This window comes from Cloeon dipterum, chromosome X (assembly GCF_949628265.1).
Source record: "Cloeon dipterum chromosome X, ieCloDipt1.1, whole genome shotgun sequence".
Taxonomy (NCBI): domain Eukaryota; kingdom Metazoa; phylum Arthropoda; class Insecta; order Ephemeroptera; family Baetidae; genus Cloeon; species Cloeon dipterum.
Genome location: NC_088790.1, coordinates 3,431,083 through 3,444,870, shown reverse-complemented (window position 1 = coordinate 3,444,870; position 13,788 = coordinate 3,431,083). Strand labels below are relative to the sequence as shown.

General features: G+C 40.9%; 1 protein-coding gene across 2 annotated transcripts in view; it reads right to left on the bottom strand.

The window, feature by feature from the left end:
* Positions 1-3,177: 3,177 nt before the first annotated feature.
* LOC135946272 (uncharacterized) overlaps positions 3,178-13,788 on the bottom strand; it is a 52,806-nt gene continuing 42,195 nt past the window's right edge. For both annotated transcript variants that reach the window (XM_065494421.1, XM_065494420.1), the window contains exons 13-29: positions 13,141-13,282; positions 12,348-12,594; positions 11,736-11,935; positions 10,601-10,910; positions 10,414-10,539; positions 9,818-9,985; positions 9,584-9,768; positions 9,360-9,456; positions 7,686-8,223; positions 7,102-7,229; positions 6,899-7,030; positions 6,615-6,828; positions 6,024-6,143; positions 4,415-4,507; positions 4,197-4,359; positions 4,010-4,136; positions 3,178-3,584 (exon numbers count right to left, since the gene is read on the bottom strand). In XM_065494421.1, coding sequence (XP_065350493.1) covers positions 3,417-3,584; positions 4,010-4,136; positions 4,197-4,359; positions 4,415-4,507; positions 6,024-6,143; positions 6,615-6,828; positions 6,899-7,030; positions 7,102-7,229; positions 7,686-8,223; positions 9,360-9,456; positions 9,584-9,768; positions 9,818-9,985; positions 10,414-10,539; positions 10,601-10,910; positions 11,736-11,935; positions 12,348-12,594; positions 13,141-13,282 — 3,158 coding nt within the window. In that variant the 3' untranslated portion in view covers positions 3,178-3,416. The remainder of the gene's footprint in view (positions 3,585-4,009; positions 4,137-4,196; positions 4,360-4,414; positions 4,508-6,023; positions 6,144-6,614; positions 6,829-6,898; positions 7,031-7,101; positions 7,230-7,685; positions 8,224-9,359; positions 9,457-9,583; positions 9,769-9,817; positions 9,986-10,413; positions 10,540-10,600; positions 10,911-11,735; positions 11,936-12,347; positions 12,595-13,140; positions 13,283-13,788) is intronic.

Genomic DNA, 13,788 nt, shown 5'->3' with positions numbered 1-13,788 from the left:
TTTATAACATTTTATTGGCATGTTCAACAATCAAACAGTAATAAACGATGCGCGAGTATATGTCACAGTAACTACGATATACTTTCCACATTCAAAAGACGGTAGTTGAAATTAAAAAGGCAATGAAAATGCGTAGGTGTAGGTTTTGTGTCCCTCAAACTTCTAACAATTAATTCGGGGCAATATCATACTTTTGTCCGATAACAGTAAAGTTATTACTCGCAGCAAAGCAGCAGTTGTTGATAAATTCATTTAAAGTTGTCTCAGTTCTCGATACAATTTAATGCGTCAAACAATAGTCGTAGCACCGCTTCTATAAAAAAGATCAATTGGAGAGATATGGCTTATTCTTTTTTTTCATCCTATTAGTTTCAACAATTCAGTGTGTATACAAACATGTCGCAAATCATCAACTCATCGAATCGAACCGAAATTTGCCGCTTTTCCTAGTTTTAGTTTATTCCAATAGACATCTCTCATCTGGCTTTTTTACTTTTTCGTAATGACTGGCTGCGTTAGACAATTATAATGATTAGATTAATCAGTTGCTTTGTTTCAGTTACAGTAGTGTGGCGAACAATTTTGATTAACACCGTATTGGCTCTCTATTCGCAAACATTTGCGGTCTGCGCACTACACGGGGTGTTGGTAGCACTGGAATTTCAGTTTTGACACCGCCAAAATCGATTCCCGAGGGCCGAAATAGGCTAGAGACAATTCGACAAGAACGGTGGAAACATAAAAACCGTCACTTAGGCGGTTTTTTGGAACGCCGGCGTCTAATCAGAGGAAACATTCTCACGGTGAGAAGCAGAATGCGGCTCTCAAATTGAGAACGCAACTTTGAGTCTCAACTGACAATGAGAGCGAGCGTTTCGATCTCAATTTGAGATCCAAAATCGTCCGGCCGCCTCTGCTACTCATGGTGAGACTCTAAGTTGCGTTCTAAATTAGAAAGCCACGTTTCGCTTCTCACCGTGAGAATTTTTCTTCTGATTTAAATCTGTTGTTTGCGCTGGCTGACGTTGTGGCGCTGCTGTCTCGGTCTGGCCAAGCACAGAACCGCTCATACCCTTCTCTGATTGGTTCTTGTGGCTAGTTTCAAACCAAAAAACCGCCAAAGTAACGATTTGTACGTTTACACCGAGTTATTTGACTGGCAAACCTAATTCGACACTCAGGAATCGATTGGCAGTGTCAAAAACGAAATTCCCCGCGGGCACAGCCAGAAATCTTCGCTCGCCTCGAGGGTATGGTCCGTCGAACAACTTGGGCAGTTTCGCTCCCACACCGAAAGAGAGAGGGAGAAAGAGAGAGCTCTATATTGATGAATTCAGTAATTTGCTTTAGACGATCAGAATTTTTTGTATTTTTTGGTGAGAAACAATGAACAACACCCAGAATGGTAGAGCGGAAACGAGAGTTACTATGGCGATCGAGAGAGTGAGTGTCTTGCAAAAAATGCCTCGTGGATCTAGAGCTAGCTGTGTGAATGAGGATTGGCTGAGGGGTCTGGATATTTGAAATTGCGTGGACCTTTTAGTCGAGAGATCAAAGTAGTGTATGTGTGTGTGACACGCATTGATAGTTATTATAATTAATCCATAGTCTAATGTCGCACAGGTAGAGGCTGGTGAATGACTGACTGAGTTACCGACTGTTCTCTTCTAGTTTTAAAGTTACATGTATTGTCATAATTTAATGATTCTCTTCACTCATCAATTTTAAAACATTTGCAGTACTTTGAACTAATAGTTTTGCTGCTATATAGAAAGTAGGAAATGGAATAAGAAACGAAAATTAAATTGCTGGTTTCGCGATTGTTTGCATTTTTGTTTAAGAGTATTTTGGTGATGATTTTTTAAAAGTGCCGATTCCCCGCATTTTTTACATTTTTGCTTTTATATAAATTTTAATATCAAATCACTTTGGCGTGATATTAACGTTTTTATAAGTGTAGTGCGTGTATTTTCTAATTTTTCCGCAAGACCGTGAAAAGAGTTAGAAGCGCCGTATAACAAAAAAGTTGTTAATGCGTAGCAATCAACAGTACACATTCAATATTAATGATTTGATTGATACTTTAATATTATATTTATAATCTATCATCAGGCCGATATCTTTTTATCACAGTGAAAATGTAACACTTCTGCTTCTGCGTCCTCTCTCTTGTCTCTCGTATGTATCAAACGCAAAGGTGAGGTCTACGCTAGGAAAAAATTTAGTTCTCAGAATGAAAAGTGTGATAGAGATAGAGAGAGAGAGAGAAAGAGAGAGAGTAAGTAGTGATTTCCATTTAAGTGTAGCAACTCTGGGCTAGAAAAGGAGGAGCTCTCGCTTTTAGTTGAAAGAGAGGATTGATTAGCCGTAAGTGGCGCGAGTTAATTTACATAACGTGAGAGGCGATTCGTGTGTGTGTGTAATATGTATTATGAGAGTGAACCTATTCACCCGCTTGTGTTTTATAGAAAAATTGATGGTGGTGAGTGAGTGAGTGTGTGTGTGTGTGTATTTAGTCGATAATAGATGCGTCTAGCAAGGGTCGTTATGCACAATATTTAACAATTTTCGTCACAGGGCGGGGGCTATATATATTCTGTAATTACAATAACGTCTCTTTTTGTTTTTGTATTATAATTTACACAGTTACACCATTGCCTAGTTCATATTACAAGTGATGGCTGGAACACAACGCTTTAGGAAGGCATTATGAAATGTAATCTTCTCATATCTCACGTTAAGTGTATAGATTTTTTTGTTTGTTTTATATATATACCGACCGCTTTTCATGCTTATATAATAATACTTGATTTTAATGCATAGGTATATACTTCTAAGTGAGTAAATATTCATTTTTGTTCGTATATTGCAGCTTAACTGTTTCCGAATATAAAAATTGGACGCCGTCAGTTGGGGCATCATATTGTGTACTGTGACATTAAAATTAGACTATTTATTTGTTTGTTCATTTATCCATTCATATTGAGTTTTCATTGTATGAATTTTGATTTTTGACGTTTATTCCGACACGAGAGTCCCATTAAATGGACACTTAATTAAATTGGTTCCATTTACCTGTTTTTATCTTTTTTTAAATCAGATCGTCTCCGTAAAATGTAGAAATTCAACACATATATAGCATTTTCGCAAACCCTGTCAATTATGGGATGTGTGGTTTTAACAAAAAGTGTCTGTATTGCAAATCAAATCGCAGGCTTGTGTACCAATTCTTACACTGAAACGTCTCCACGGAACAAAACAGAGGAGAGTTGTTATTACGGCAGTTCTTGTTGGAAATTTTCAATCTTTGTCTCGGCAATGCGGCTTTTTGACGCAGTGCGGTTTTCATTAGTGGCTATTTACTCGACCCCCACACAACAGATTCGGTGGCCTCGAAGACTTTGGTTTGAGCTACTTTAAGGCGCGTTCACGATCGGCTCTTCCTGGCGAATGTCCGACTTGAGTTTGACGAACTCCTTCGCCACCTCGTCGTTGCTGCGTTGCGACAGAATCCGCAAGATGGTCCAGCCGGTCTCGTCCATCTGGATGCGCTTCCCCAGTGACAGCCAACAGGCGCACGAGCCCTGGAATTTAGACGGTGCGTTAAGTCAATTGTTTTTTGGTTTATTCTCTCCTTTCGAAATTTCTCTTAAATATATTCTATTTTAATAAGGGAGCCTTTTGGCTCAGCAGCTGTGGATCCGAGAGCACATCCGTCAGAACAGTTGCGATTTAATTTCGTCTCCCATTTCAAAAGCGGTAAAAGGAGGATTACTTTAAAAAAAACTTAAAATTGGTATGCAATTAGGAAATGATTGAAATTATGAAATATATATATATATGTTTTTTAAAATCAAACTTTGCCTATTTTAGAAAGGGGTCCGATCTTTAGCTCAGCTGCAAAAAAGAAGAGATTCTGGAAACTAACGGAGTTCAAAAAAGTTGACATTAATTTCTTCCCCACAGCCAAAAGTACTTTGTCCGAAATGGGCGATTTGGAATTATTTACCTGCTCCACAATGTCCTTCAGTTGCAAGACGGCTACACCAACCAGTCGGTCGTCTCTGGCAAAGCAGTAGTCTTTAATACAAATGTGAAGCTCAAAGTAATCAAGCTGCTCCTCGTTGCCGATCATGCTGGAAAATTTCATAAATTTAATTACAAAAGCCTCGTTAAAATTTAGAAAATATATTTACAAGTGGAACGATTCGTTGAATTTCGGAGACCAGCTGTTGGATTTTGATTTGGTCGCCTGCTTCCTCTTCTTGTCGGCCAGGTGAGGTCCAATCAGGTTCGTTTCGACAAACGGTCGGAACATTCCTGACTGAATCACCCACTTGAGGTCATTCGCGGCAACAACTACGGAATTAATTCAAGGTTTTATCGAATCTTAAAGGGACGATCTGTGACAAACCTTTGACTGTGACCTTGTGTTCTCCAGTGCCAGGGTGTTTAAAAAGATCGACTTGGACGGACACCTCGCCTACACTGCCCTCATCTGGGATGTCTGAAAAATTCCCATCTTTGAATAATTTTGCGCTTGAAAGAAATTATTTTTTGCTCTCTCGTGCAATACAAACGGCGAACAGCATGCGCACAGCAAACTAGAGATTTATTCAGTAATAGAGAACGAGTTCGAAAGCAGCATACAGGAAAAGAAGGGGAGTGTTTGGTTCAACCGTGAGAAGAATTTTTAAAAATGACGTGGTTTGTCAGGAAAGGAAGTGTTTCATGTGTAAATATAGTCGATGAGATGTATAATATCTTGAAACTAGCAAAATACATTGATTATTTTCGTATTTTGTGACTGAGGGTTGACTGAAGAACCACTATATATGGAAGTTGATTTTTGACAGTGACAATCGAATCAGGAGTCAGAGTCGCGTCCCTATCTTTAACCATGTTAAAAGAGTTTTCGTTAGCGGCTCAGAGTCGAAATTACGGAAACCATCCGCGCCTCCATTGGTGTCAAACAAAAGTGTATGAGTTGATCTACAACATAAGTTGAAACCATGGACCGAGGGAAATAGAACAACCGAGAAATTCGCGTTCGAAAAGTGCCCCTTTTTGTCTGGGAAGAAATCTACAGCTGGAGTAGGCGACAGTAGAGACATCTGCTCACACCCAGCAAGAACAGTGAAGCACAGGTAGTTCCAGTAGTCACGTGACTCAAATCTCATTGGCCAAGAGCAGTCGCGCATCTCTTTTGCTTCTCCCTTCCACTCCCTCCAAGCAGTGCGTCTCTGCTCTTGGCCAATAAAATGACGGATTTGAGTCACGTGACTGCTGGAACTGCGTGAGCTTCGCTATTATTGCTGAGTATGGGCAGATGTCTCTACTGTCGCCTGCCCAAAGCTGTCGCTTTCTTCTCAAAAAAGGGGTACTTTTCGAACGCTTATTTCTTGGTTGTTTTACTTCCCGCGGACATGGTTTCGACTTATGTTGTAGATCTCAACTCGTGCGCTTTCATTTGACACCAATTGAAACGCGGATTGACTTCAGTAATTTTGACACAGAGTCGCTAACGAAATTGATTTTTAGCATAGGAAAAGATAGGGACGTGGATCTGGGTAGAACGAACGCGCGTCGGTTAGCTAGTCCGCGCGACTCTGAATTTAAGGACTCTACTTTAAGCGTTTTTTTTTGTGTGAATCAAGCCAAAAGTTCCTCAAGAACCTTCTCTGATTGGTTCTTGTGGAACTCATTGCAAGTTTCAATCCTACGTTTATTTTCAGTTGCCTCGATTAACACTGTCAAAAATGAGATAGTATACAAATTGAAAAAGAGGTGACCTATTGAAATTTAGTGCCAATATATTGAGGTGCTGCTGAATTTTTGTCCAAAAATTCATGCTTGGATTGTAAAATTAGGCTGTCAATTGCGGTAAAAATACAGAATTTATAATAATTATTTGTGGTCAAGCGTGATATTTAAGACATTGTGGCGAGACGGACGATATATCTATTTTAACTGTCAAATGGACTAAAGCTCAGTCTGCTCTAGAATGCCAGCAGGCATTTTACCTTCGACGTTTTCTTTAGGCCTCCTTGACTTGAGGGGTTCCTCAAGATTGCCGTCCTCTGCTGCCTCTCGGTCAACAGAGACTGAGCGTTGTTTCAAATTCTTTTTCTGGTTCAATGAAACTTTGGAAGAGCAACAGACAGAAAGTGTTTTAGCATTTGTCAGGTAGTTAGAGCGAGGATTCAAGAGTAGAAAGTAGAAAAATAAATATATAACGACGAGCCAGTCTGCGATGTCATGCAAAATTGCCCAACTTCGCAGTCAGCTGGGGCCCAAGCCTGAATTATTATCGGGTTTTATTTCTTGGAGCTATTAATATTTCCGGCTTGGGCCCCTTTTGAAAAGAAATATAACACCCAAGGAAAGTGTAGTGAGAAAGAGAAGGTAATTTGCGTGAGACACGAAGCATTCTGTTTTCGACACCAATTGAAAGAAAACACAATATTCATAACAGACAACATATGAGAGTACCTTGCTGATAATTTAGAAGTTTTTTAAACACACAACATGGAAACACAAGTGTGTTTACGGCACTTTGATTTAGAGTCGATTTAAAAAGTGAATTAATGCGAGACATTTAGTGAATGTTTTACCTTGATTGGTCTGCGTTTGGACAAAAGTCTTAATAAGGGCGTCCGTTGTCTGCGTGTACAAGGACAAAGCATATCTCAGCGACTGCAGCTCTGCGCTCTTCTCCAGGAAATTCTTCTTGAGCCCGTTTCCACCGGCGTGGAAGTACTGTTTTATCGTGTCCAGCGCTGCTTCCAACACTGCGCACTGCTTCGGCGACAAGTTCTTTTCCACCTCCTGTGAAATAAAAATGTCAGTGCGTCGTTGAAGCGTTTGCACGCGCTAATTAAGCTTTAATATTTCATACAATTACGCCGCTAAGCGCGTTTTTCACGTCTTGTTTGCCGGCCATGTGGTTCTTAAATAATCTGGACATGTCTTCGATTTTTGCATTAGCTGCCAAATTCTTCGCATTGTCCTTCAGGTTTTTAAGCATCATCTGCGATAAGCGGAGGGTTAGTATAAGCCACACGCAGTTAGAGTCAGTGATTAAATAATGCTAATACTTACGCTCTTGTCAGTCATTGGTGGGAGCACAACCGTCTTCTCCAGAATTCGCATCACAATCTTCCAAAGCTCCTTCAGCAACCGCTTCAGAACAGTCTTTTCACACGACTGTGCGTACAAGGACAGCGAGCCTGTTTCAAAGAAAGAAAGAGAGAAAAAAATTAAATTTTGTTGCATACGCAAAGAAATAAAATAAAGCAAGAAAGTTCAAGACAAAAGTTTCGAGACGGCGCTTTTTTGCCACCGAGTCTGGAGAAAACTAAAAGAGCGCAGAGGTACGCGAGGGATGGCGAAACTTCAAGCAAGATAAATAAAAGAAACAGGCTTTCGTGACTGCTTACAAATATTACAATGTAAATAATTTCTGCGGAGCAAAACTTTTAAATTAAAAAGACCAGAATTCCTGCTTTTTCCTGTACAATAAAAATATTTTATCGGTAATTTTTCTCAAATTCTCTTATTATTAATTCGAGTCCTCCAACTAATATTGTATTTTTTATAATTTTAAAACTCGTTCCTAAATCTGATTATGAGTTAAAAGAAAAATTTATTTTGGGGTTGGAAATTAATGAAAAATAAAAACTGACCGTCGAGCAAGTCCATGAGTGGTCTGAGGACCTCGTCCGCTTCAGCTGCGACAGCGTTGCGCTGCGAAGGCTGCACCTGTCCGCCGCCCTTGACCGAGAGCAGCAGGTCGCCGAGCTCCCTCACACTGACGGTGATCCTGTTCTCCAAGCTGACGGCGAACAGCATGGCCAGGTCGTCGAGCGCCGAGTTGAGCGTGTTCTGCAGGTCGTTGAGGATGTTGGCTGCGTCCTGCTCCAGCTTCTCGCCGCCCATCGACTCGAACATCTTCTCGAGCTGCACGCGCAGCTGCTGGATGTTGTTCATCAAGATGCACGCCACGCGTTCGTCCTGCACGTGGTTCGGGAAGTCGGCCTTGACGATCTCGGCGTACGCCACCAGCACCTTGACGATTGTCTTGGCGAACCGTTTCATGTACCGCTTCCAGATCTCCGGGTCGGGACACTCGAGCTTGGACACGACGTCGAAGCACTGCGTCAGCTGCGTGAACACATCAACCACCGAGCACGAGAACAACGAGTGCTCGCTGCTGCGCTGGAACTGTTACCAAAAAAGGCAATTACTGTTTTGCATTCAATCTGAGTGAGGTTAAAAGCAAAATTAAAATTAAAAAAGGCCAAAATTCACGGGTTGCAGAGGATTGTTTGAAAAATTTTAGTTTTAGGCGATTTTGAGGATGTAATAATTCATTTTGAGTTGGTTAAAGTATGCATTGAACTCCTCTCGTCAAGCCTGATTTAATAAACACCAAATTTGAGGTCAACGGTTAAAGTCAAAGGTCATTATTAAAATTTTCCGGGTGTTTTATTTTTAACATTTACAAAAGCTGCTGAAAAGTGGTTTAAAGGGTAGGTTTGAATTTTTGTGAAAATTTCAAAGTGTTTTTCAGCTTCATTATCGAGAAATTTAATTTTCAATCCCGAAAAACCTAAAATTTTTTAATTTTTTAAATGTTATGAGCGCCAAATCTCGGGGTCAAAGGATCAGGAATGCAAAAACTGCCCACCGTTCAACTCGTATTAACTTCCCCGAGTGAGCTGAATGGTTTTTTGGGTGCTCACCCCAACCCTCTATTTTATCCTACGAGTCAAAAAGTGAATATTTAAATTTTCAATCTCAAAAGAACATAAAATCGCGTCAAAATAAAATATTCACTTTTCGACTAGGGGGATGAATAGTGGTTAAGGGTGAGCACCCCAAAAACTATTCAGCTCGCCAGGGGGCTGTCAAGCCAAGACGAACGGTGTGCAGTTTTTGCATTTCTGACGCTTAAAACCCGAGATTTGGCGCTCACAAAATTTGCAAATATGTTCAAGATTCAAAATTTAATTTCTTGAAAATGAACCAAAAACCACCTTGAATTTTTCACACAAGTTCACGCCTACTCTGAGACCACTTCTGAGGGTTGTTCCGTATTTTTAAAAATTTGAACATCCCAAAAAAACCCCGGAAATATAAGAAAAAAGCCTTGGTGACCTTTGACCTTGAAAATGTCCCGTAAAATCAGCAAAAATATTTATTTTGACGAAAAAAATGAGGAAGGGAAAGTATTTGAAGGAATTAAACATTATAATATATCAAAATTCATGAGCGTCCCGAATTTGCGAAGATTTTTGATCAGAATTAGCATTAAAAAGACGAGAGGCTGGAATAAATATTAAAAATATCCAACTTACGCCGTCTTTGAGATCTCTCTTGTAGGCGCCGTGCAGGTATTCAAGAGAAACGTCATCGTTTTCATTGAGCCACTGCATGACAAACGGCTCGAACCACCTGCAAAAAGAAAAGGTACGCAACCTGTTAAACGAACTTGCACAGCCGGTTGCATAATGCGCCTTGGTGATTTTTCTGAAGTATTGTTACCGAGTTGAAAAGCACATTTGAATATTTGTCTACTCACGCTGGATATTCAGGCACTGCTCCTTTGTACGGCGGCACATCCTTGACATAGTTGGTGTACAGCCATTTCACTTTGAAGTGTAAATTCATGTACGCTGAAGATTTGCATAATCTATGCTGCTCATGCTCCTCTAACGCGTATTTCATGTCCATAGCGAATAAACTCCACATCGTAGCAGCAGAAAGCTGAAACCGGAATAAAGAAGAATGCTGGATATTCCCTCGAGACTCGTACCTGTCCGATGTTGAGCTCTTGAGGGAACTGATTCAGCACAGGCGCGTAGCTATTTCTGTCTTCCTCGATCACAGATACTATGAGTGCAGTTAATTTGTGCCAAAAGTCGAGACTGTCCAATCTTGGCCCATTGTCTTCCGAGTCTTTTTTGATTTCATTTGGATCAACCTAAGAGACACGAGATACGCCGCGTTAAATAATGATATTTAAGTGACACTCGCTAAAACTGGGATTTAATTTTTGGCACAGCCAAACGATTCCTCTGAGGGTCGATTTAGGTTTAATTTTGCAAGACATTCGATTGAACGTGAAAGCACGCTTAATTAATACGACTGAAGAGAACATATTTTCCCATCCTGTCAGATCCAGTTCCAGAAAAAAATTATTCCGGTTGTTTCAAGATTTTAATTCAGCTACTCGGAGAAGAACCTGTCCGGTCCTGTTCCGGTTACGTGTGAAAAACGTACCGGCTTCTGGTTTCGGTTTCCTGTCATGGAATACGCGCTAAATTCGAGTCTTAGGAATCGATCAGCAGAGTCAAATATGAAATTGGAGTGGCGCTTTTAAATTTCAACAAGCTTGGAGGGTGTACTCACTTGGAATTCTCTATTGTAAAGCTCGTAACAGTTCTCAAAGAGGAACTGGTAAGTGGAACGGAGGCATGCTTTCACACAATCTTTCACCACAATACTCGCTCTCGGAGGACTGGATAACTCTTGAACCTGCATCAAACGAGCTCTATTAATGAAAGAGACGCGCTGGAATAATGAAAGGGAGCCGTGCCTTCATTCTGAAGAAAGTAATGGAAGTCAGCAGGTCAACCGTGGATTTCAAATCCATCAGTTTCTCCTTGCTGGAGGCGGGGAAATTGTTTCTGTACATGGAGAGGTCAATGCGCAGCGAGTTGTGCAGCTGGTCCAGCAGTTTGACGAACTTCTCCTTGCCGAAGTTGGAGGCGGCGAAACGGTCGCTGGCAGACACGGCGCTCGACGCCGTCGTGTGTGCGTAGTAGGCGTTTATGTTGGCGAGCAGGGTGCTCATCACAGCCGGGACACCTGGGCACAGGTACTTGGTCGACAGGCAGTGGAAGTGCCTGAAATTGTAAATTAGTCGAGACAAAATTCAACAAAGATGAGTAGATTAAAATTTAAAATTGGCTTGAAATTTAGGGCGGAAAATTGCCAAATTCAGCGTAATTTAATAATCAACCAAAAACACTCCCTGGGGGATGAGGGTTGATTTCAAACCCTTTTGAAAACTCATGACTATTCAAAAGGGATCACAAGCTACCGAATCCAACTGAGCAATGTCCGGGAAAATCCAACTAACAGAGATTTTTTCGACTTCTTCAAAAAATCAGCTGAAAAAAGATCAGGAAAATTCGAAAAATGATACAATTTTGGAAAATCGCACACGTGTGAACATTCCCCACCCAGGGACATCGATTGATTCCGGAATAGGCCCCGTCCGGCCCATAGGATCCCACCTGGGCCCCGAAAACAAAATTTGAAATGTCACAAATTGTGTTTTTTGGACTTCAAAAATAAATAACTCGGCTGCTGGCGTACAGTAAAAAACAATAGTTTATCAGACTTGCAGTAAATATCAACGTATTTTAGACCCCTTTGCAGCCCCCACCGCCGCCGATGCCCCCAAAATCTGCACTATATATTTTTTAATTCACCTGAAAAACCTTATACGTTATAACTATTTTCAATGTATCGTCATTATTTCTTGCCTTGTAGATACAACATGAGTTATTATGAATCTTTTTTCGCGTATCGTCATAAATGCAGAGGACATAAACTAGGCGCTTTTTTCAGCAAAAGGCTGAGCAGCAAAGTTTTTGCGATATTACTCGTCGCTGTAGCGGCAGACAACTTATGGAGTGTGTGTATGTGTGCGAAAATGAACTCACGTCATGGCTTGATAAATGGACTCTATGCCGTAACGCATGGCGAATTCGTCTACAATGTCCTGAGCAGCTTCGTCAAAGTACACCTTCCAGGCGTCGTCACCCTTCACTTGAGGTAGATTCACAACGCCCCCGTTGCTCTCGCACAAAGAGTGGAACAGGTTTTCGTGAAGACACGTGTACTGGACGTGATATGGCGCCACCTGCGACAATAATGAGCTTGTCAAGTCTAATTGTAAAAAATGTTGTGCGGGGAAGACAGAAATGTAAATGTTAAAATAGAACCCGAGATTTGGAGGTGCAAAGAATTAAAAAAAAGTTTTTCACAAATTTATGAGTGGAATTAATAAAAAAAGAAAATTAAATTACTGAAGTTTTCACACATGTCATAGGACAACAACTTTTAGGCGTACATTTCAAAAATTCCGAAATCCTTAGCTTATTTTAGAAACTAAAATTAACAGACCCTGACCCAGAACATCAAATTCGGTTTTAATTAGATCAGCAAGAGAAATTAAAAGCACACATTTTTTTCAAAATTGAACTTCCATAATTGGCAAATCCCGTAAAAAAATGGGAAATATGTGTGAATTTGGTTGGATTAGCTTGACTTACCTTTTCCTCTCCCTTGATTTCGACGCTGATGTGCAGTCTGATTGCGCCCGAGACGGCCGACTTGTCCGTCCGCTTTTCCAAGTTGTACCACACGTCCATCTCGCCGGACAGCGTGCGCACCTCGATTATGGTCTGCCCGAGAAAGTCGTCCGACTCCCTGGTCAGTTTTTGGCGCAGCTTGGACTTGAGGTCGTTGTCCTCGTCCCAAACGCGCACCTTGATGCGGTCCGACGAGTTGTGGCACTCGCTGCAATTAGACACAGCGTTAAAGACAGGGTTGCATTTGCTTTTACCGACCGGTTTTTTCACCAATTACTTGCGCAAGAAATGAATTTTTCCATTTTTCCCGTGTGAAAATCTAAAATTTGCGATCGGAGTGGTCAAAATTTACGCTACTGTGCAGATTTTTTCTTTTAAATTGCCTCAATTTCTCCAAAAATTTCTCTCTGACAATTTTTCAAGACGAGGTCATGAGCAAATAATTGTAAACTGAGGAGCAAACTGCAAGAAACTGGTAAAAATTGAAAAAAGAAAGATTTTTACCACTGCTCTGTATTTTTTTAAAAATAAATGTGGGATTTTTGCAACCCCTTGGCTAAAGAACCCCTTGGCTAAAGAAAAAATTAAGTTCGATATTATCAAGTTAAAAATTCTGAAAGCTCAAGTACCGTTGGAATTTTTGAAATCAGACTTCGTGTTAGGCGTCAAACAGTGGACAAAGAGGGCAGCCGACCATTTTGTGACGTCATAAGTGTCATGGCCGCTGATTTCGTCCTTTAAAGCGCATACTTACAAATAGAACTTCTCGCTCCACACCGGATTCAGTTCTTGCGGCATTGTGCGTGTTCTTTTCTTAACCTTGCCTACTTGTACTGTGACGTAAGGGTCTGAGGTGCCGCTCTTGTCCTTCGCAATCAGGCCTTGTGCGCAAATTACTGCAAAAGGGACGCACGATTAGCGACAGCGTGCTTCAGGGTCCACTCGAAAGTTTTATGAGAAGGCAGGCAAACTGGTCGGTGCAAGCCAAAAACTGTTTGTTTTTTTTGGTTGCACCACCAGATAGCCTCGAATTTATGAGAGCGACAATTGTGCTCGTCGCGCGTATGTGTTAAACATGCCACACTAACACGTACTCGACATGCAAAACGCTTCTCACATCCACCCAATTTGCTCCGTTCCTCCACTCGAGCGGCAACAGCCAAACTTTGTTTAGAAACGGCGCACACACACACACTCTCTCTCATACATACATGAACACCAAGATAAAAGCTACGATTCAAATAATGCAAAGTGAGCAGGCAAAAAATAGCTATACAGTTAAATGAGTTAGAACGCTTTGGGCAAGCTAAACAACAAACATTTTACGAATATACATTGAATTTTAGAATTAATTTGTTATATATATGGTTTCCCATAATTATCTACTTGAATCTGCTTGCTA